Source organism: Nyctereutes procyonoides, unplaced genomic scaffold, assembly GCF_905146905.1.
Source record: "Nyctereutes procyonoides isolate TBG_1078 unplaced genomic scaffold, NYPRO_anot_genome, whole genome shotgun sequence".
Classification (NCBI taxonomy): Eukaryota; Metazoa; Chordata; class Mammalia; order Carnivora; family Canidae; genus Nyctereutes; species Nyctereutes procyonoides.
Window position 1 is genome coordinate 3,836,762 of NW_026575139.1, and position 23,907 is coordinate 3,860,668.

The 23,907-nt window shown below is 49.6% G+C and overlaps 2 protein-coding genes across 4 annotated transcripts in view; one reads left to right on the plus strand and one right to left on the minus strand.

Annotated features, from left to right (window-relative positions):
• The window catches only part of WDR25 (WD repeat domain 25), a 140,485-nt gene extending 124,531 nt beyond the window's left edge, over positions 1 to 15,954 (minus strand). The window contains exons 1-3 of the mRNA XM_055303899.1: positions 15,854 to 15,954; positions 15,141 to 15,318; positions 11,906 to 12,752 (exon numbers count right to left, since the gene is read on the minus strand). Of these exons, the coding sequence (XP_055159874.1) occupies positions 11,906 to 12,712 (807 nt within the window). The 5' untranslated portion in view covers positions 12,713 to 12,752; positions 15,141 to 15,318; positions 15,854 to 15,954. The remainder of the gene's footprint in view (positions 1 to 11,905; positions 12,753 to 15,140; positions 15,319 to 15,853) is intronic.
• Positions 15,955 to 16,372: 418 nt separating this feature from the next.
• WARS1 (tryptophanyl-tRNA synthetase 1) overlaps positions 16,373 to 23,907 on the plus strand; it is a 35,184-nt gene continuing 27,649 nt past the window's right edge. For 2 of the 3 annotated variants that reach the window (XM_055303902.1, XM_055303900.1), the window contains exons 1-3: positions 16,385 to 16,452; positions 17,182 to 17,367; positions 22,136 to 22,300. In XM_055303902.1, the coding sequence (XP_055159877.1) occupies positions 22,187 to 22,300 (114 nt within the window). In that variant the 5' untranslated portion in view covers positions 16,385 to 16,452; positions 17,182 to 17,367; positions 22,136 to 22,186. Of the gene's footprint in view, positions 16,453 to 17,181; positions 17,368 to 22,135; positions 22,301 to 23,907 lie in introns of all 3 variants that reach the window. The other variant, XM_055303901.1, reaches the window with a different exon arrangement.

The following is a 23,907-nucleotide window of genomic DNA, read 5'->3' on the forward strand; positions in this document are numbered from 1 at the left end:
GTTAATGCTGGCTTGTATGCGAATTAGAATTCTAAACTCAGCAGGTTAAAAATGTTCTGAAAGCAATTTTGGTGTTAGTCTAAATAATTATAGATCACATTCACTTAGAGAAGGGCCTTTGCCCCCTTGGGGCTCCAAGGGAAAATTCTAGGCATGATAGTTAAGCAAAATAGTTGGTTATTACACAGGCTTTGCAGTGGCAGTGCAAATTGGTATAATCCTTTTGGAAAGCAATCTGACGGGAGACGTATCTGGACCCATGAAAATGTACAAGCCTTTGACCCAGCAGTCCCACTTCTGGGAATCAATCCGAAAGAAATAATCCAACAGAAAAGGATTTCATGCATGAAGATAACCACTTCAGCATTATCTATAATAGCAAAAATTAGAAACCACCTAAGTGTCCAAGGACGGCTAAGTAAATTACAGTTAATCAACTCGATAGAGCATCATGGAACCAGCACAAATTGACGGCCCTCCAAAGACGAAGAGGCGGCTGGTGGCGCTGCAGCAGGAGAGGCTGGGAGAGAATGTTAAGTGGGAGAAGCAGGCTGCAAAACTGTATGCGCACTCTGTGAAAAACACAAGCCCATATGGACCAGAAATTGATGGGAGGGTGTTGAAAGGATAATCGTAATTGAGGTGTATGCTGGAATTGGGAGGTTTTTGTCCCATTATTTTGTAATGTTAAATCACCTTCACAACTGGCAGAAGGGAGGGCAGAGAGAAGGGGCAAGGGGGCCCAGGGGGACTGGGACCCTCTGGGATCATGTTTTGGTCACACCGTTTGGAAATCTAACCAAGCAGGAGGAGGGAGTGACGCAGCCAGGGCTGAATCTATGCACCTCCGCCAGGGCCGCAGGATGACACCATTATTACCCATACATACAACCCGCTAAAATGAAATTACAGACATAAATCAAACCGTGCTACCCAGACCTTTTGGTGGGACCCTTTTATACTCTCTAAAGTTAGTGAGGACACCAAAACGCTGCTGCTTATGAGGGTTATTACCAATCCATATTTAGCATATTTGAAATTAAAATTGAGAACACTTAAAAATATTAATTTATGCAAAAGTATCAGTAATAAGCTCATTATATGTCAACATAAATAACATCTCTTAGGAAAAATATATTTCCCAAGACAAAAAAATCGGTGAGAAGGCACTGTTTACATTTTTGCCAGCTCCTTAACGGCTGGCTTAATAGAGACAGCTGGGCTCACAGAGCTGCTTCTGTACTTAATCTATTGTAACAGCACACATCCCGTTGCCTCTGGAAAACTCCATGTAGCTCACGAGAGAATGAGAGTGAAAAAGGCAAATAACTTCTAGGTACTATTATGAAAACAATTTTCACCCACCAGACCCCAGGAAAGGATCTCGAGGACCCCAGGGGCTCACAGACCACACTGAAAACCACAGCAATGAGTCACAGCATTCAAACCCTGCTGCTGCAGTCGGGGAGGAGGGGGGCAGGGTTTAAAATTACATGGATAGTTGGAATTCAACTATGTCGCCTTTTTATTTTCAAAGACTGGATGGAAATACAACAAAAGTCTACAGTCATTGCCTCTGGGTGCAGAGATAATGGGCAATTTTTTTCTTTATACCTTCCTGCTTTTTCCATAGCGTACATGTATTTCTTTTATGGTCAAAAACAACATTTCATTTTTGAGAAAAGGTTGGGACAGCCATGGCGCACCCGTGCCCTGCGGAATAAGCTGGATGGGAAGAAGGTCATTTTAAATCATTAGTAGCCAGCATCAGTGTGGGGGAGCGTCACGAAGCAGGGCTGCTCCTTAATATACCAATCGATCCCTGGCACCAAGCACACATTCATCACGGCGGGCACAGCCTGCCCCGGACCCACAGAAAGCCTGGAAGAGATGATGAGAATTGAAACTGGCTCAAGCTAATCACTGCTAGATGAAGGTCAAATATAGGTGACTATTTATCAGATCTTGAGATGGGGGAGGACATGCCATGCTCTAAGGCCACAGGACAATTACAAAGGGAAAGGTCCATAGACTTGACCACAAAAAAATGTCAAGTTTCCTCTGTTAAAAAAATAGTAATAATGAAATGCCAAAACTCAAAGTCAAACAACATACGGTAGGGGAGGGGGGAGATATGACGACAGGTCAATATTGTTAGTATGTAAATTGCTGGATAAGAGAAATGCTAAAATGGCAGAAGACTGATGGACGGAGACCCACAAACACTTATTGAGCGTTAACGAGGTGCCAGCCTGGTTCTAAAGAAGCTACGCGCAAATGAATTCATTTGGTTCTCAAATAAGATGCCGCTCAATTAGCAAATGTTTTAGAAAGTTAATAATTCTACCCCTGTCAAGGGGAAGAAGACACAGTCATGTTTACAAATAACTGATGGTGTAGTGTCATAAACGGAAGGCCACTGTAGGCGCTAAAAAGAACAAAGTAGATCTGTGCAGATGAGAGTGGAAAAAGCAGCTGGAGGATGTGATAGAGAGAATGACGTCTGCACACTCCAACGGAGACCCCAGCCCTCTCCCCTGCTCAGATCCCCCAACTCAGGCATCCAGGGTGAAGAGTCCTGTCTCGGAAACTGACTGGGCTACCCAAAACACCTAGGGAGGTTCACGTGGGGGGGTCCTGCCCCTAGATGCTGGCTGGCTGCCTTACCACCCTGCGGCAACCTCCCTGCTGACAGGCTCCATCCGTGCACACACTCACACACTCACTCGCACACCCTCACACACACTGGCCAGACTGGCTTTCCCCGGGCCTCCTCCCTGAATGGGAATGAGCAGTACAGCGTCTCCTCACGTGAAACGCAGACACCAAAACAAAAGGAGAAAAGGAGGTGACAAGGGGCAGGAACATTTTCCAAAACACAGGAAAACTTTCAAAGAACTCCAAGAGCTAAGAAAAGACCCTGTAAATATGCAATAAAAAAAAAATGACATATTCTTTAAAAAAGGAACATTCAGAAAACAAGAAGCAGCTCTTGGAATGTAAAAATATGATAGATCAGAATAGAACACTTTTCTGAATATAAGTTATACTTCAGTAAAAAAAAAAAAAAAGAAAGAAAAACTTTAAATATATGGCAGCAGAAATACAAAATCCAAAAAAAAAAAAAAAAAAGATTGAAAGGTAAGGTGGAGGAAATTTCCCAGAAAAACAAAATAGAAAGGCAAAGAGAGAACTAGAAAGAAAATCAGAAGCTCTGTCCAGGAACACCCAGACCAGCCAACTAATCTGAGTCCCCAAGTAAAGCCCTTGCCAGGGAACCTCCCCAAGGATACCACCCATCTCCCTGTGGCCCCTCTTCCATGAGAAGGGATGTGGTGCCTGATGCCTCATCCCTAGCGAGGGAAGACTGGCCCCTAGCGAGGGAAGACTGGCCTGGAAGCAGCTCCAGGACCCCCAGCTAGGGCCACTTTGTTGCTAAGTTTCTACGGCCATCTGGTTCTCCTGCATTTCAACCTGGGTTCAAGGCGCTTTGTGAGGGGGTTGAGGTGCGAGAGTTCCCAGGGTCCTGGGCTAATACCACTGGCCTCCCTCAAATGCACTTCTGACCGTCCCCTCAAGCCCTCTCCTCCGCACCATGCCCCACTGCCCCCCCCCGCACACACGGGGGCCTGGGCCTGTAGGAGATGCCTGAGTAGAGACAGCAGAAGCTGCAAGAAAACGTGACAAAGTTGGACTGACTTACGCACCCCTTCTTTTAAGGAGTAAAAGCAGTCTTGGGGGAAGATAACCATCACAAAATTTTTAAATGCTGCTTACAAAAACAAAGTACCTAGAGTATAATTAAAACCAGTTGATACTCATGGGAAAAAATACTGAAAGGAAAAGCTGCTTACAAAACATTCACAGTTGTTATGCTTGAGTGGAGATCTACGGTTTTATTTTTAATTTCTACCCTTTTTTGGTATTTTTTCACAAAATCTTACTACTTTTATGATAAAACTAAGTTAAATCTAAAGCAACTAATTTTTTTTTTTAAGGAGTAAGACAAAGCCATCGCTGGGCAGTAAATGGATGTCTTTAAGAGTCTTCCGTGTCCAAGTTTTAAAAGCAGCAAGAAATAATTTACTAGACTGTCTCAACTCCTAACCGTGCCAATTTTGCAATCTGCATTTTTCAATTACATTAAAAGCATTTTCCCAAATTGCTCTATTCTTCCCTTAATGACACGGGATGAGCCTGGATGAGGCTGGTTCCCTGAGGACAGAGTCTGCACCTTCACACAGCACTGTTTTCTCCGTCAGCATCTGGCAAGCACACGGCCCTGCCCTGGGGATACTGAACTGCTAAAGTTCAGCGGAATGAAGTTTTCAAAATGCAGAAAACACAGCTTGGGTTCCGCCACACTTTCCTTTTCTTATTCCTCCTTCAACCCAAGGTTTTTTCTGCAAGGCAAAAGCTTGCAAGGCCCTTCTGGCAACCAAACGGAAAGTGGGAAATGTCTCATTTGTTGGCCTCAGAAACGTTGCAGCTTTCATACGGAGGAGAGGAGTGTCAAAAAAAAAAGCTTCACTTCCCACGAAAAGAAGGTTCCAGCTCAGGATCTCACAGCAATCCCCAGAGGCTCACCTACCCTGCTGTTGGTAGGCCTGAAGCCCTCACTCCCACCCCTGGGACAACTAAGATGACCCTGAACTTTCTCTGAAACAAAAATACATACAAGGTGGGAAGGGAGACAAGCAAACACAGGGTCCGGTGAGGGACGCATCCTGACACTTCCTACACAAGATCCCAGCTCCACATCACCACCTGACTTCACTGTGTGGCCTCAGGCAAGTGTCTTTCCCTCTCTGGGCTTCTGTAAAACCAAGATGGGCCCAAATGATCACTGTACACAGGCACAAACACCACCTAGTCTCTCCTGGCCTTCACCTAATTACCCTCGGTGCACTGTTAATCATTCACTCCCCAAATACCAAACGCCCACCACCACAACCCTACCCTCCTCCCCAGCTGTGCAGCTCTTATTTCCAATAGATTTGCCTCGTGCTTGGAATAAATTGCCAATCATCTGCATAATGCTCCACGACTCCTCACTCTACACATCAAATCATTTCTCAATCTCATTTTGTAAAATCCATCAAGAATAATTCTTTCAAAACTGATATAAACCTTCACTCTGGCACTTGAATCCATAAATTCCTTGTCTTTGAATCTGAGATATATTACTTTCTACAAAGCACGTCTAAGATACCCTAATATAATCAGATACACTAACAATGATAAATCAACGGGATCCTGTAAAACATAAAAATGCAAATCTAAACCACTATGTAAATCATCTCTTATGTCCCTTAACAGAACCACAAGACTTTGAGGCTGGGACAGCGCCCGGGCACCACTTGGGTTGAGGGGATATGCTTTTCCATCCTTTATCCTCCAAGGCAGAAGGGCAGAGTGAGTCTTTTAGCTCTGTTTGCTCTGTGGTCTGACAGCTTCACATCTTGCTTCTACAGTTTCCTAGCTGTGTGACAAATCCCTTAACCTCTCTGTGCCTCAGCTTCCTTATCTGTAAAGTGGGAGTAAGACCAGCCCCTGCCCGACAGGCCTGTCACGAAGTGGAGCTGGAATGTTTGGAACCATTCCTAGTAGGTGGTAAGCCCTCAGGGATGGTGAGCTCTCTCCAGCCTCTCAATGATACTCTGTACCAGTACTCTGTGCCAGAGGCCACAGAGCAGGCAAGCAGCACAATGAGATCCCCAATCTGGGTCTTCAGCATCCAGAAAAAAATCCTTTCCTTCACACACAACATGGGAAAGGGGATGAGACCCATCTGAACCTGGTGCCACCCTAGGTAAGCACCTCTTCCCTGCCCCAGACTAACTTTCCTGGGCCTCTTCAGGTATGAAATAGCTCCTCCCCACACTGCCAGGGGCCCAGACATAAAACACTCAGAGCTGGCAAACTGCTGTCCAATTTATTTTCTTCTAACACATTTTAAACATGATCAGTTTAGAGACACAGACTGAACCCTACAGTACATGCCTTCCAAATAAACGTGCAGTACATCAAAAGGGAGCCTGAGGTAAACTGTTTGGTACAAACCCAAAAACTTTTTGAATTTTAAAAGTATCTATCTCAGGAGTACTGACATTGAACACTTAGAAAAACACATATCTGTAGACAGACTATTAAAAGATTCACAAAAACAAGAGTTACATTAAGTTGGAGCATCCTGGGTGACTCATCTTTTTTCTAATTGTTTAATCAATAAAAGAACAGAGGAATCAGGAGCCCCTCCTGATGTTTCTGCAGCCCCTCCCATATGCTAGGCACTGCGCTGCATCTTCCCATTTCTTCTACATAGCAACAACCCTCAAAGGCAGCCATTATACCCATTTTACCAATGAGAAAACTGGGGAATCAGAGAGGCAAGGTGATTTTCCCAAAGTCACATACCTACCAAGCAACAGATACAGAACAGAAATCCAAGGGTCTCATGCAACGATAGCACTGAAGCTTTGCCAATTTATTCAGGTTCCACTCACCAGACACAAAGCCTATAGCTCAAGCCCAAGTGTGTATCAAAGCCCATCCTACCTACACTAAGGCAGCAGAAAAGACATTTACTTATATAGCCATGTTCACTGAAGTACTCGCCATTTCAAAAACAAAAGTAAATAACGATAGGAAACACATAAATGACAAAGCAAAGTCTTGAATTTGAAACAGACATGAAAATACATTTGGGGGACACCTGGGTGGCTCAGTGGTTGAGCGTTTGCCTTTGGCTCAGGGCGTGATCCCGGGGTCCCAGGATCCAGTCCCGAATTGGGCTCCCCATGGGGAGCCTGTTTCTCCCTCTACCTATGTCTCTGCCTCTCTCTGTGACTCTCACAAATAAATAAATAAAATCTTCAAAAAACAATACGTTTGGAGAAAGTTTTTAATAAGGTAGAAAAGCGCCCCTTACAAACAGCACAAAAGATGGGTGGGGAAAGGGGAGCAAAATCAAAACTGCACGTACTCTGTGATGAGCCTAACTCTGTGAGCACACAGGAATGCGGGGGTCCAGACCAGGAAAGGCCCCCGGCGTCAGCGACTCACCAACTCAGGATTAGGATTAGCAACGATTTCTTCATGCTCTCTGCATTTTCAAAGTTTTTCACAATAAGTTTTTATTACGTTCCTGATAAAAAAATGAAAAGTTTTTTTTTTAAGTGTCGTAGGGAAGTCTGTTATTGAAAGAATTCCTAAAGCAAACCATTTTGTAAAACAAATGAACAACACTTAATTCATACATTTGATTTAATACCCTTCTGTTTCAGAACTCTGGGTTCTGACGCACAGACGGGGGTCCCCTAGAAGCAGGAAACATGTCATATGCCTGTGACAATATGTCTGGTGCCTAGCAGAGGGCTCTGCACACAGGGCCAGCAGTGAGGGCTGCCCGCATTTGGTTGAAGCAGGCCACATCTGTACTTTGTCCAAGAGCTTCAAAGTCTGACTTCTACCTTTACGTGCAGTGGGTATTCAAACGTGTTGAGCTAAATGAGGACACAGAGAAATGAAAAGAGTAGATAAAAGGGCATCCGTACTGGGATTACAACTGTGAGAAACAGATGTGTGCTATACAGGAGCAGGAAGGGATCATCAGGAAAGAAAACAGAGCATCGGTGCAGAGTTATGAGTCATTGTTTTATTTTACTTAATTTCTCCAGCTGTAAATTTTTCAAAACTAATATAAGCATATTTTACAGCTCACAGAACATTTAGAACATATTAAAATAAGTATCTTTCCACTGTTATGTGCCCAATTGAAATTTATGAATTCCAAAGCTACGTTTTAAAGAGATGAAGGAACTGGCACTCCACGCTCTTTAATCAGATGGATTGTGTTGTTGTTATCTTGATCAGAAAAGAAATCATATTTCAGTAAATGTTACCTTGAATCAAGGATTCTTTCACATTCTAGAAGCTTGAGTGAGCCTATATTAAGTCTTACTGTGCCCCCTACTGGCAAATAAGATCTATGCACTTAAGAGATGATCCTTTCCCAAAGGCTGTAAATAAAATCCAAAAAAAAAAAAAAAAAACAATTTTAATCTTTACTGATCATTTAGCATACAAAACTTTGTGCCAGGTGCTTCGAAAAACATAAAAATGGACCTGGCACAGTTTCCATGCTCAAGACGCTTAAAATCTAGAAGATGTAGCAGATACAGTTCACAGTCACACAGGCAGAATGAGATGTCACTACATAGTAAGGAAGGGGAAAGACCCCGGCAGAGAGCAAAACCATAAGCACACAGCAAGTGCCTACCCTGTGCCAGGCACCAGAGAGGTCACATATAACACTGCTTATTCTTCAGAAAAACCCACCAAGGCAACGCACAGTTGTCTCCACTTTATGTACAATGGCTGAGGTTCAGGGAAGTAACTTGCCTGAGATCACACAGCCAGTCAGTGGCAGAGGAAGGATATGAACTAAGGGCTGTGACCCCAGCACCCAGGCTCTTCCCTCCTTCCGGATGCAGTGGGCTCAAGAAGGCACTCTGGCAGACTTTAACCAAAAGACAAGGAGAAAGGCACCCTAGAAGGGAGCACAGAGTCAGGGGGTGGGGGAGGGGCCCTGTCACACCCACCTCTTCTAAATCTTTCCCCACTGCACCCACCGTCTGCTCTCCAGCCAGGCGGGGGCTGCAGGGAGCCTAGACTCCTGCCGGTGCCCGCAGCCCCATACTCTCCAGGTTCATCATCCACATGCCTCCCACTTCCCCGCCTACCTCATAGGCCCCCAAGATCTACCGTGCCACCCACTCTCAGACCTCAGGGTTGGGGGAGAACACCATCCTGCCTGGGGCTGCCAGCCGCACGCCTGGCTACACATGAACCTGAGGCCCCAGGAAAACTGAGGAGTCAGCCAGGATTTCCCTCCCGGGTTCCCAGCCCTGCCCCCACCCAGTTCCCAATTGGTTTTCCTATCCTGGCTCCTCCAGCCCCCGCCACACATTCTTTACGCTGAAAAGTTGCTCGAAATCAATTTGCCAAATAACTCTGTCACTGAAAACCGTCAAATATCTTAAAGCAGTGAGGATCCTGGCCCAACCATTTGCACGTATGGCTTATAAAAGCCCTGGTTTTTCAAGACCCCACAGGAACAAGGAGGTCTGGAGACACTGGCCCCAGCAGCATGATGGCAGCTGCACCCTGTCCCTGGACCACCTCTAATGCCACCCCTGCAGCCTCGCCATGAGGGACGGGCAGTGCAGTAGGCAGGGCTCCCTGCAGGTGCGAGGCCGAGCAAGGGGCCAGCGCCCACATCTCCTGCAGCACACATACCACCTCCCCGGGAAGGGGGGCACAGCACCGGCCCCACTGAGGGCAGTTCTGCCACAATCGGCCCAGGACCCAGGTCTCACTGAATCAGGCAAGGCTTTCCTACGCAGTCACTCTGCCTGAGTAGCTTTCCAAGCTGAGCCAACTGTGCCCCCTTCTGGACACAAGGCGTCACAGCTAGTTGGCTGATCCAGGGTCCTCTCCATGGAGACCTCCAGGCACCCCCGGTGCAGAGCCCCTAGCACACTCATCTACTCTACAAACACGCACTACACGACTGAACAAACCCAACACCCCAAATCAATGGCTTTCCTCAGACGCGTTCTGTTTAAGAACTATACTAGAGTGGGGATACCTCTGCTCAGGAAACCTGAACTTCTCGGGGCAAAGGTGATCCAAGCAGGCCCCACAGGGTACCTCACTGATGCCAGGTGCAAACCAGTCCCCACAGGGCTCCACGCCTGCCCCTCACCATAGGAGCTACAGCCCCGCAGGTGGGCAAGCAGACAGCAGGCATCCACTAAGGTGTACCTGCCCGCCCTGGGTCCCTCCACCTATCTCCCCCACGGCAACTGGCCGGTCCTTCGAGACCTCCTGACAAGACTACCTTCTCCTCCAGCCTACCAGATGGCTCACTCCCTCCAGGGTCCGAGAAAGGGACTTCCCACGCCCCTCAGGTGATCCCCCTGTAACCACACTACCCTCCACAAACCTTGAACATGTGCCTAGGATTATCCTGGGTGCTTCAGACACACACACCTGGGCATTTGTCTCACCTCAGAAAGGCCAACCATAGGTCTCATAAGCTTGTTTCATCGAGGAGGAAACAGAATCTGAGAGGTTGTGTCTTGCCCAGGGTCACAAAACTGTTGGGAATGGAGCCAGACCCTGAGGTCCAGATCACTCTAACTCCAGCCTACATCCAGGGCCAGTCAGACGCGGCCTGGCACCACACAGGCCCCACAAAGGCCCACGCCAGAAGCCCTCCAGATGCTCTCCTTACCAAAGGACAAGTCCCCTCGGCCCTCCGTGGGCGCAGTCTCAGGAAGGAGCGCTGAGAAGCCCCAGCACTGTGGGATTGAACCAAGCATGTTACAATGCACACCAGGGACACCAGAAGCCTCCGGAGCAGACCGGAGCCCCCACCCTCACTGGAATAGCACCGAAGCGCCACACTAACGGCAGAACAGGGCACTGTCCCTGCACAGCTCTATTAGCCTTGCCAGAAGAGAACACAGACAAGTTGATTCAGGATTCAAATGGGCCACTTAAAAATGACACCCATTGGTTCAGCTTATTTCAAAGCCTTCACTGCACTTAGGCTTCCTGTCTTCATTTCAGAAAAAATGCCTCCTAAGAAAAAAGCTCAAAACATAACTTGCAAATACAACATCCTGTGCAGGATGGTTCCAGAACTGTGAGGAAAAGAGAGGGAGGAAGCCGACATTTACGGAGTACCTGTGGGGCACCTAGCTCTGTGCCCGGGATCTGTAGGCGTTTTTCTTACGTGACCACATGACGCAAGTATGACGATGCCCTTTACAGATGAGACGCCAGACTCGGAGTGGGGCCAGCTAACCAGCTGCTCCACAGCAAAGCTGGAGCCGAAGGCCTGTCCCTTCGATTCCAAAGCCATTTTCTTTCCAGGAAGCTTTGGTTCAGTGTGCATTTACTTGGCACCCACAACATATAGATAGATGACTTGCTAGGTGCTGAGGTGCTTGCTAGAGACAGAGTAGAGCCCAGAGGCACTGGAGACAGGTTACAGGAGGTGCAACACTGCTATGCTAAATCCCTGTATGAGTGGGGATTGCTTACAGCAGGTCAGCAGGATTTCAGTAGCTCTTAAGTAACAATGAAAAAAGGAGTCTGTATAAACCGGAAGTCCTCGGCAGGGCATCCACAGCTATCCCTGGTCTGGCCCCTCGCTCCCCAACAGGTCCCTCAGGACTTCCCAGGCTTACGACCAAGAACATCCTTCTGCTCTATCTCACGACCTTCACCAAGTGAACCTTCCCCTCCTCCTGGAAGCCTTCACCAAGCCCTCCCAGGGGGTTCATGGAGCACTTGTGTCCCTCTGGGAGTCTGGTCTTCACACTCCTAAGCCTGGGGTTGTGAGAGCCTCTCCACTGGCCCATGGCCCCCACCATACTGCACACCCTGCAGCCAGGGGCCAGGTCTACCTACCTCGGCTCCCCTGGCATCTGACACAGTGCCCAGCACAGAGCTGCCACAGCTCCATATTCCCCAAGCTTCACAGGGACCCAAGACTTGTCCCAGGCTGGCTTTCCTCTCCCTCTGACTGTCCTCACTCAGCAACCTCATCCTCAATGGTTCCAGTGTGTCTGCACGTCCTCCACGCTCCCACAAGGAGTAAAGGCTGGCATCCTCAGGTGGCCTAAGCCAGGCAGCATCAGGGGGAGGGGACAGAGCGGACCAACAGTCCAGGGTGGGCCACTGAGGACCCACTCCTGAACGCAGCAGAGAGAATTGCAGAAGTTCCCACACAGAAACGTTCGGCCCCCGTACCTTACTGTTGTGAAAGGCAAAACACCCCGGCAATTTACTTCTAAAAGTCCCTGAAGAAGCAGTATCACTCAAGTCTTACCTTGAAGGTTTTATCCATAGACACTGAGAGAAGCATGTGGCTCTTAGCAAAAACCGGACACCACTGTATGCTGTTGACGGGGCCCCTGTGACTTCTCAGATGGAAGAGCACTTTCCTGGGAATGGTGGTTTCTTTATACTGACTGTCCAAATAGGGCTGAATAAACTCAGACACTCTGGGGGCCATACAGAGAGGAGCCGGGGCACGCCCTGCAGACGGACCCTGCGCCTCCACATCTCTGCCCTTCCCAGTTTCTGTGCTTGGTGCCTGTGACTGTCTTAGTCTTTTTGGCGTATAGGGCACGATACAGTCCTCACACCTTTTCTTCTGAAGAGAGCTGCCATGTTTACCTGGGGTTTCAGATTTGGTTTGGACACAGAAGGATGGTTCAGGGGAGTCATAAGTTCCCCAGGAGAGTTTCACCCGCCTAAAGTGGGCCGCTGCCAGGGGCACATGGCCAGCTGGAGTCTGGCTGGTCCACAGGGAAGGTGGAGGAGGCTTGCCTGTGGGGAAGGTGACGTCAGGCTCTGTCCTGGGCCACTGTAGCTTCTGGCTGGGACAAGATCCTGGGTCACTTCTCCAGAGCCGGACCAGTGGGAGACGATGGCCAGCTGGATCTGCACCAGAACCATGCTTTGTGGACAGTACTGCCCCTTCCGTCACACCTGGGGCTTCTGATGCAAAATCCTGCCCAGGAGGCTTGACCACATCAGAGGTGTCTTTCATCTGGCTGGCAGCATTAAAATTTCCCACGGGCTCAGTCTCAGCCTCTGACTCCGAGTCATCATAAGCCACCAATGAAGCCATTGAAGACACAGTTTCTTAATATCCTTTGAGGACAAACTACCTGAGACCAAACAAAGTCAAGTGTCAGAAAATACGCACAGAAGAATATTTACCACCACACTTAATTAAAAGAAAGCATACCACCCAGCAAATCCACAATTGGAAAACTCTAAAAATAAACATACTAAAAAATGAGGGCTTGGGACACCTAGGTGGCTCAGTCGTTGAGCATCTGCCTTTGGCTCAGGTCATGATCCTGGGGTCCAGGGATAATCCCGGGGTCCAGGGATCGAGTCTTGCATCAGGCTCCCTGCACGGAGCCTGTTTCTCCCTCTGCTTGTGTCTCTGCCTCTCTCTCTGTATCTCTCATGAATAAATAAATAAAATCTTAAAAAAAAATGAGGGCTTTTCTATACACCAGGCATAATTAGGAGATTTTATTTTTTTAAGTAAACACTACAGGCTATCTGGGGAAAACGATAAAAAAATCAGCAAAAGCCCACAGGAAGAAAACTAAAACTTTATGGAAAGACATAAAAAGAAGACCTGATGAAATAGAGAATGGATGCCTGGACAGAAAGATTCAGGATTTTAAAGATGCCTTATGGAAGGTCAACTTGGGTCTTTGAGAGTAGGTCTGAAAATACTAAAATGGAAACATGTCCAGAACCCATCAAGTGGGAGAAGCATGTCACCCTGATCTTCACCCTCCCCGTGGGCCCCAGTGCCTCCTTCACCCCCTGCCCAGATACTCCCACCTCACCGATAAGCCAGTGGTAAGATAGACCCACAACACAAAACCACGTGTTCAAGGCCTCAGCCCCCCCAGTTTCTGAAGGGTTTTGTCCAAATTTGCCAGCTTCACTCCAAACACACACTCACACAGCAGTGCATTTCCTTTTCTAAAAAATCCTTCCTGGGATCCCTGGGTGGCGCAGCGGTTTGGCGCCTGCCTTTGGCCCAGGGCGCGATCCTGGAGACCCGGGATCGAATCCCACATCAGGCTCCTGGTGCATGGAGCCTGCTTCTCCCTCTGCCTGTGTCTCTGCCTCTCTCTCTCTCTGTATGACTATCGTAAATAAATAAAAAAAAAAAAAAAAATTAAAAAAAAAAAAAAAAAAAAAAAAATCCTTCCTGAAATTCTGAACGACCATACACGATAAATTGCTGCCAACTAGTTTCTGGAAAGAAGCCCTTCAGTCTGGAGTTCAATTCTGTGCTTTTAAGAGGAAGTACAATCAGGACAAGGATGCCCAGCACATCCAGGACAGCAGAGGGCGTGAAGGAGCAGCACCAACTGCTGAGCTGCCCCAGATGAGGCCCTACCTCAGGTACAACACTGCGCCCCTCCTCCTGCAGGCATGTGGGGTCAGGTCAGCGCCAGACTCCCTCTGGGTCCCCTGTTAAGCCACTCAGCCTATCACCCAGCTCTCCCTCACATTCCCTGACATCCAACCACTTCGCCCCACCCACACCTCTCCCCCAAAGGGTTCCCATCGCCTGAAGGGCTCCACTGTCCAACACATTACATCATCATTTAACAAATATAGTCTACCTCTTCCAAAATTCCACCCCCTCCCCACCCTGCAGCCTAATCTGGGCAGGTAACACCTTCCATACACAAAGCCATCTGCGCTCTGCAAACAACTTGGCATTTCTATTCTCTAAACACTTAGCCTGGTCCTGATCAGACATCTCACCTGTCTCAACTCCTGTAGACAGCACCACACACCACCACGTACCATTCCTCCCTGTCGCAGGGAACCCACCAGGTTCCCACTGCCAGGATGTGGGTGCTCAGCCACATGATGGATTCCCACCCACCTCGTTGTCTGCAGTGGTTGACTCAGAAGAGAGACCGATGGTGCCTGCCTGGGTGGCTCAATCAGCTAAGCGTCCAACTCTTGATTTTGGCTCAGGTCCTGATCTCAGAGTTGTGAGATCAAGCCTTGAGTCAGGCTCTGTGTTCAGCACAGAGTCGGCTTGAGTTCCTCTCCCTCTGTCCCTCCCTTCTCGTGCAAGCTCTCTCTCTCTCTCTCTCTCTCTCTCTCTCTCCCCCACTCCCTCTAACATAATAAAATAAACCTTAAAAAAAAAAAAAAAAGAAAGAAAGAAAGACATCTGGATGGCTCAGTGGTTGAGTGTCTGCCTTCAGCCCAGGGCCTGATCCTGGAGTCCTGGGATCCAGTCCTGCATGAGGCTCCCTGCATGGAGCCTGCTTCTCCCTCTGCCTGTGTCTTTGCCCCTCTCTGTCTCTGTGTCTTTCATGAATAAATGAATAAAATCTTAGAAAGGAAAAAACAAGAAAATTTTAAAGAGAAAGAAAGAGGCCCACGGTACGACATCAGAGAGTGGTGGGATTGGGGCCCATCAGCCCACTTCCTAGCTAGGCAAGGCAGCAAGGGCGGAATGAATGCAGGAGGGCGGATGACAAGGCTCTGGATACTACCTGCTTCGTGAACGTTTGGCTCGTGGACCCAGGACCGATGGCGCAGAGGCCACTGGTGAGGCCCCACGGCAGACACACAGCGAAGGGCGGCCGGCGCTCACCATGCTCGGGTGGCAGTGGCAGTGGCAGAGGCCGCCCACAATCCAGCGAGATGCAGGGTCCCAGGCAGTAAGAGATCCTAAGGAGAAAGGCAGAACAGAAGAGCGTAGAGGCGGCGCCTGCGGGCTTGGGGGTTGCAGCTCCATCTCAGGTGGGTGGCCGAGGTGGGCCCGACACCAGAGGCAAGGAGGAGCATCAAAGGGGGCCGGAGGGAGGAGGCAGGGAGGCCCAGGGGGTGACTCTGGGACGGGGCGCGGGGGGGGGGGGGGGGGAGGACAAGCAAAAAACGGAGGCCAGGGAGACGCACTGGGAACAACGGAAAACTTTCGGGGGAAGTGGTTGCTGCCTTTTGTGTCTGCGAAGGCACATGGGCGGGAAAAGGGGAAAAAATTTCGAGGTGGGGGCGGGGATCCGCGGGAGGAAGCCGGGTCGGCTCCTCGAGGGCAGCGCTTGTCGTGCTCGGTTCACTCGCCGACACCCCCCACCCCCGCCCGGGGTCCGGGAATAGTCGTGGGCTGCAGCTGCGGGGGGGGGTGGGGGTGGGGGTGGGGGGTGGGGCACGGAGAAAGTAAAAGAGGGAGGACACCCTCCTTCGGCGAACACGTCCTGATTACCTACTCGGGGCCAAGCCTTAGACTGGGTCTGGTGTGCGCACAGATCAAACACAAAACACGGATCCGGCGCCGGAGGCCACAGACTGAGGAGGAAGGCAACCAGGCAGACGACCCGCGATGGGTTTTGAAGGATGAATAGAAGTTAGCCGAGCTGTCAAGAGCCCGAGGAAGGGCGGGCCCCGAGCTCGGCGCGTCCGGAAGGCAGCTGCCGCCAAGGACCGGCGAGGGAGGGTCGGAGGCCCGCGCTGAGGGCCGCGGGGCGCTCCGGCCGCCGCCCCCGCCGCCCCCGCCGCCCCCGCCGCCCCCGCCGCCGCCGCCCGCTCCCAACCCCCTCCCGCCCCCGGGCCCGCCGCTCACCGCACGCACCGGAAGCGCTCGGTCCTCCCGCAGGTCGTCCGGCCTGCACTCCGCAACCCAGTTGCGTTCCGCTGGTGCCGGACCCGCCAACCAATCATCCGCGGCCTCCGCTCCGCCCCCGCGCGAACAGCCAATGGTGGGGCAGCACGGCCGGAAGTCGTTCCGGCCGGACGGCGTTTCCAGGGACGCCCAGGAGGCCGCCGGTGGCTGAGCCCGCGGCGCTGAAGGGCCCGGCTGGGCCGGTAAGTGAGGGGATGGGCGGGGGGGCGGGAGGGAGGGAGGCCGGGTTGGCGCCGGCTGACGGGGCCCTGCCGCAGCCGGCAGGCGATGGCCCGGAGTATCCTGCTCAGAGCCCGGCTCGCTGCCCGCCGGGGTCTGGCTCCGCGGTGGCGCCCCGTCCCCCGCCCCCGCCCCTCCCCCCCCCAGGGCGAGACACCCCCCCCCCGGGCTGGAGCGTGGGCCCCGCGCCGGGGGCTCGGCCTCTGCCGTCGCGCTCGCTGCCCTCGGGGGCAAAGCTAGGCGGCTCCCGTGTGCCCATTTCACAGATGAGGCGCCCGAGGAGGACGAGGCAGCGAGGTATCAGCCCTCGCCCCAGGGCTTGACCCGAGGCAGGGCCCAGAGCTAGGTCGGGCCGGAGCTCGCGCTCCTCCCACCAGTGCGCATTGCGCTGCCTCGGTGAGCAGCCGCGGGGATTTCTGCGGCCTCCCGCGGCTGCACGTAAACAGTTAGTCCCGCTGGTGCCGAGGGTGGGTGGGGAACGGGAAGAGGGTGGGGAGGTTATGTGCGGGCCAGCCCGGGGTATGGGGTGGCTGATGCAATGGCCGGCCCACGGCTCGGCTCGGCCTGCACCCGGCCCACCCCACCCACCCCACCCACCTCTGATTGGACCGTCTCAGCGAGGAGGTTGGTCAAGAGTCTCAAGTGTTTCTGAGAAACTGAGTAATTTATAAAAAATCCCTACGTGCCAACAGCTGGAGAGTGGGGTAAACAGGAAGAAAAAAAGAAAAAAAAAAAAAAGAACCTTTTTAAAAAAAAGAAACCGAAAGAAACAGGGGAAGACTATAAAAGACCTCTGGCTTCCCCCCTCGGGGCAGACTCTGGCTCCCAGCTGCCCGGCGAGACCAGTGGCCGCCTCTGCTGCGTCCTGCACATCCTGGGTATGTATCCGGATCTTCCCCAGGCGTCCAGCTACTTGGTGTTTTTTTTTTACCAGCCTCTTACCAAAGCTCTGGAATGGAAACCGTGGTTCCTGGACAGGCGGACAGGCGAGGGGCGAGGGGTTGTCTCTCTCAGAATCGGGGTGTCGAGTGTTGTATTGACCCAAGTAAAGTCCAGGTGATGCAGAGCCTCCCATACCTGGGAGGAGGGAGCAGTGGAGGGACTAGGCGAGCAGAGCAGTTGCCTGTTGGGGCTGATGGCCGCACCTGCAGCACGTTGATGCTGGCTCTCACAGTTGTCACTGACGAGGCCTCCTGACACGCTCAGCATCCTAACATACTACCCCTCTTCCGTGGTCGTATGCAAGAGCATCTCAGGCCTGGCTTCGTGGAAATTCACGTCGTCTTTGCCTTTTAAGGTAACATGCGTTTTATTACCCGAAGGGGAAAAAATTGCCTTGCTTCTGGGAGTTTAACAAAGAAAAGGTGGGCATGACCTGTCCCCAGGCTCGAAGCGTTCAGAGAAGTCCTGGCCCGACACAAGTCACTTTCTTGTCCCCTGGGAACTTGGCGGTGCAGAGCCATTGTCAGCGGCGCCCTGGGGCCCGGCAGTAAAGGACGATATCCCACCTCCTGCTGGTGTTCCGGGCACCCGGAAACTACAGAGCCAGCTGCTCTTCCCGGCTGTGTTCATGCTCCCTGTCCCCAAATTGTAGACCAGTGTAGTCTGGTCTGTGAGATGATCTCAGGACGGCCCAAGTCATCGTCATGTTCTGTTAAACGGTTCTGTAATTCTTTCTGTTCCCCATCCCGAAACTACCCAGTTTCTTCAAGCGCCTGTTCTGCTTCTCGAGAACAATGGTACCTTTCATTTTGAAATGGTACCTGGCTCATTTTGAGCACAAGATTCAGGTTCTTTTAAAAGGGGAACTGTGAGTTAATTGTTAAGAATCTTTTAGCTTTTGGGATCCCTGGGTGGCGCAGCGGTTTGGTGCCTGCCTTTGGCCCAGGGCGCGATCCTGGAGACCCGGGATTGAATCCCACGTCGGGCTCCCGGTGCATGGAGCCTGCTTCTCTCTCTCTCTCTCTCTCTCTCTCTGTGACTATCATAAATAAATAAAAATTTAAAAAAAAAAAAAAGAATCTTTTAGCTTTCCCTTTAAAGGTGCACCATGACCTGCCACGGACTATTCAGGTCTGCTCTTTCTACTCCATCCTTACTTCAAAGGAGATGATGGATGATTCCACAGATTATAGCTCTGTTTCTTTGTTTTAGATTTTACTCTGTTAAATAGATGATACAACTCTCTTTAAGAAAGATTCAAAGCTCTATTTGCACTTTATGCAGTAAACACTAAGACAGTTGTCCATAGACTTTTGGCATCCCAGACCCCTTTGATAAAGTAACCTGCATGTTCTGCTTAGAACCATGGGCATACATACCGGTGTGTATGCAGACTGTCAGTGTCCTTTCAGACATGCTGAACTCTGGGTTAAAAACCTCTGAAGTAAATTTCATTTGAAAAGTTGACAAAGAAAAGAGCATGTGGACTAGATGTGAGGGAAAAGGAGGGTGCACATTGCAGGGCGGGGGGCGCGGTGGTTGGGTGTGTAAACCAAGAGTCTGTGCTATTCTCCTGTCTCTAAAGAGGTTGCATCACACACACACGATTTATCATGTGGGTGGTTCCCAGGCAGTGTTTGCCTCATGTCCTGAGAGCAGGGAGACCTTATCTTCTGTTCCTCATCAGGTCTAGTTCCCATGTGCTCCTTCTCAAACAGAATTCTTCTACGGAAAGGCATATTTTTCCCTACAGCATGGTCCCTAAGTTTGGATCGCGTTTATCTAGCAGATCCTCTACGTTATCTGCTCCATTGCAGGGGGAGATGGTCTGTCCAGGACACACCTGTTATTTACCTGGTACTTTCCGTAGGAATTTTTAAGAGTAATGCTTCTGGTCCTACTTGCTGACGTCAGAACCTTACTACTGTCACCCGTTGCCTTGTATGCCAGATACCACACTTTTGGAAGAACAGGGATTAAACCCAAGGCAATCCCAAAGAGAACGACCTGGATGGTAGGCACAGTTAGCAGTGGCTGAAGAAACCAGACTAGGGCTGTGAGACCTGGAGAAGACGCCATGGGTCAACCCGGCCCTTCCCAAATCCAGCAGGCTCAGCAGAGTGGCAAGGTGCTAAAACTAAGGTGGTTTGTTTTGAAGTCCACATGTAAATCTACCTTAAACTGGAACAAGCACTTACAAAGATAACGTGAGAGGATATAAATCTTAGGAGGAATGTTGAACTGGGTGACTTCTGAGATTGATTAATGCAGTGAACGTTGATAAACTGCTGTGTACCAGGCATTAGCAGTACACAAAGGAGTAAAAACCCAGTGCTTGATTTCCCTGTCGAGTGGAGAAGACGTGAATAACTAAATGCTGTGCGAGCGCCCTAATCAAGTTAACAGTGCTTGGGGATCACCGAGACGCAGGAGTCAGGAAAGGCTGCAGAGAAGAGCTGAGGTCTGAATTAGTGAGATAACCTGCAGCCTAGGTAGAGGAGAGTATCACATTCCGGGGCAGCCAGAATTCTGAGAGAACATGTGATTTAGGAGGGCTTTGGCGGTGGAACCTCAGGGGACTGCTCTAACTCCCCCATCACCTCTCATCGGCTAACACAGAGTTAACTATGCCATCCAACTTTGAAGTGTAAAGTAGCTGGACAGGATGTTTGATTGTTTGTGGCTGGAAGTACATTTCATCCCTTAGGTTGTAATTTGATACGAGCCTGAGTGGTTCTCTCCTGGGGTAGTCAGTCTCTTCCGCATTCCTTCTTGCAGGCCTCCCTAAACTGTTAGCTTTGTTATCTGAAGGAGGTATTTCATCCAACTTCCCTTTCTGGGAATTGAGGTGATTCTCAGTAAGGAGAGAAAAGAAACTGGTTTCTGTCCTATTCTAGTTTCAGTATTATGCTATCATTGATTTATATAGAGTAGCCTAGTTGGGACGCCTGGCTGGCTCAGGGGTTGAGCATCTGCCTTTGGCTCAGGGTGTGATCTCGTGCCACATCAGGCTTCCTGCATGGAGCCTGCTTCTCCCTCTGCCTGTGTCTCTGCCTGTGTCTTTCTGTGTGTCTCTCATGAATGAATAAATAAGTAAATAAAATCTTTACAAAAATTACTCCTCAGGTTTTTGTGTTTGGTTCAAAGAGTTATTAGAAAAGTAATTAGGGACACCTGGGTGGCTCAGTGGAGGAGTGCCTGCCTTTGGCCCAGGGCGTGATCCTGGAGACTGAGGATCAAGTCCCACACTGGGCTCCTTGCAAGGAGCCTGCTTCTCCCTCTGACTGTGTCTCTGCTTCTCTCTCTCTCTCTCTCTCTCTCTCTCTCTCTCTCTGTTTCTCATGAATGAATAGATAAAATCTTTTCTTAAAAAAATTAAATAAAGACACAAAATAGCCACTTATTGAACCTGTACTATGGAGCCAGGGCTGTGCTGGTTAACTCCTTGTGCTGTCACACTCCAGCCACACAGCAGTCTTGCAGGTAGCGTTACCGTCAGTCCCACTTTACAGTTGAGAGGCTGAGACTCCTTGCGGTTAAGTAACGTATAGGACAGCATTGGAGAGTGTGAGTTGTAGCTGCTTGAGTTTGTATCCCATCCCTTCCAGTAGTGTTCACTCAGGAAGGTTCCATAACTTCTTTGCCTCGGTTTACTCATCTGTGAAATTGAGACAACAGACCTTCCTCACAGGAGTGCCATGAGGCTTTGGTGAATGGATGTGTATAAGGTCACGATTTGTGACAAGTCTTAAAAAAAGCTGGTTGCGGTTTGGCCACACCGTGGAGCCCTAATAAATAATACTCCGAATGGATTATATCTTGCTTTACAGTTTACAGAATGCTACCTTCTAGTTTTTCCTCATTTCTTCTCATAGCAGGTGTTGAGATAGCCAGAGAGGTTCCTGATTGTGCCACTCTCTAGATGAGAAAGCTGACACTCAGAAAGGGGAAGTGACTGACCCAAGAGGGCACTGACCCTGACCCATCTCGGCTCCAAGGCAGCATCAGGTGGTGTACCCTGTGTCCCACCTTTTTCAAGGTTAATAGTAAATAATGACTAATAAAAGTTGCAGGTACTCCTTTTTCAGAGATCTGCAGTGAAGTAAGATACCATGTAAAATGGACAGGCTGTATATCATTTTCCTCGTTTGGAGCCCAGAACAGATAAGGCCCTACCCTCCACCCTAGATAAGACCTTGTCCTGGACCCCAGACCTTGCTTAATCTGAGAACAGAGCAGCTGGCCAGCAGAAAAAGCCATTTGTTCAATGACCTACTGCTTATGGCTGCAAGGGCGTGGGACTCATCCCCAAAACAATTAAGATAAAAAGTAAATTGCAGTTTGCCAAATGTTTTTAGTTCTGATGAACTTAGGTTTGTTAAAGCACTTTGGTATTTACAGTGTGTGCAAACACGAGTCCTTCCTGGTGCTGGGCACTGAGTGAGATCCACTTGGTCTTAGTGGGAGGAGTCCCACAGCCCATAAATCAGAGCCGTTCCTTCAGTCCTCACCATTGCTATCTGTTCTTCCTCTTTTCTCCCTTTTCATGGCCCCAAATTAGTGCTTACACTTTTATTAATGTTATTATATCTGTGTCCTCTCCAACCTTTTTGGAAAGATGAAGGACTAGGTAGATGCAGGAAAGATACAACAGTTACAGTGGCTCGTTAATCAATCTCTCCCTTCTCCCCCCCCCCCCCACAGTTTTGTCTGGACTACTGACACCCTAGACAGCTGTAAACCTAGATCCTGGAGATGGCAGACATGTCCAACGGTGAGCAGGGGTGTGTGTCCCCGCTGGAACTGTTCAACAGCATAGCTGCTCAGGGGGAGCTCGTGCGGTCCCTCAAAGCTGGAAAAGCATCGAAGGTATGTGATTTCGTTGGGCTCTCTACCCGTGCATTTAAACCCAGCCTGGGGGAATCCCTGGGTGGCTCAGCGGTCTGGTGCCTGCCTTTGGTCCAGGGTGTGATCCTGGAGTCCCGGGATCAAGTCCCACATTCGGCTCCCTGCATGGAGCCTGCTTCTCCCTCTGCCTGTGTCTCTGCTTCTCTCTCTGTCTCTCATGAATAAATAAATAAAATCTTTAAAATAAATGAACGAATGAATGAATGAATGAATGAATGAAAATAAACCAAGCCTGGGGTCATGCAACCCAGGAACAGAAAGTTTGCAAGACTCTGTCCTCAATAACTGAGCTATTTTGATTATAACCTTAAATTCATTTTCTCCTTGATGATGCATGTGGTCCAAAACCACCGAAATCCAGCAGTCATCTACCCTGCCTCTTCCGAGAAACAAACATTTCAGTCCTTTCAGCTGATTCTCTCAGATTCACACTTTTATATTGCTCTTTGTTGATATTCAAGTATGGGGCTTTAACTGTGGAAGATGAGGCATTAGCACTTCTGTCAACACATCCCATGTCCCGTGCATGTCACAAAACCAGCATTGATGCTCTTCTGACTGCGTAAATGCTACTGACAGCTGACCCACGGAGTAGAGTTGGAGTGTTTTTCCTTTCCTGCCCTGGAGTTGATACTTGTCTGAATTCCTCTTGGATCTGTGTTTTTGTGTACAAATGGTAATGGCTCTCCAGGCCCCTGCCAGTTGGGTGGGTCCCCTCCAGAGGCACTCATCAGCCAGTCTGCAGCTCATCTCCAGAAGGTCTCGCCTAGGACCTCCGCCTGCTCAGGACTGCTGCCTTTCACCGTCCACATTGCCCACCTTAGGCCCTTCCCTCGCCTCCCTTTTGGGTCTCTGTTTCCTGATCCTGTGTCTTTCATTCCTCCTTTGTTTACTCTCTTGACAGAACAGATATTCTAATGGTATCTGAAAAAATTTCTAGCTAAAGAAATAATTTGATAAGCAAGAGTACGTATGGAACCCTAGGGCAGAAGTGATTTTCTCACAGAATTCGGAAGCCAGTGCAGTCTTCACCTGGCTCCCCCAGTTGGCTGTGGCAAAACCAGATGCCCTTCCCTCATTTTTCCTCTATGGAAATTTGCAAGATAGTCTCTTTGTTCCAATATTCTGAAATTTCTTGGGATGAGTACATCCTTTCTAACTAGAAACTTAGGATCCTTAATTCTCAGAAATTGTTTTGTTTCTGATACTTCTCTCCTGTTTTCTCTATTTATGGATTCCCCCTACACACACACACACACCCCACCCCCACCCCCGGAAACCAGTCCTCTGCTTTTCTTGTTTTTTTGCCTCCTGCTTTCCATTCTGTTTTCTTTTTTTTTTTTTTTTTAATTTTTTTTTTTTTTAATTTTATTTATTTATGATAGTCACAGAGAGAGAGAGGCAGAGACACAGGCAGAGGGAGAAGCAGGCTCCATGCACCGGGAGCCCGATGTGGGACTCGATCCCGGGTCTCCAGGATCGCGCCCTGGGCCAAAGGCAGGCGCCAAACCGCTGCGCCACCCAGGGATCCCTTTAATTTTTTTTTTAATTTATTTATGATAGTCACA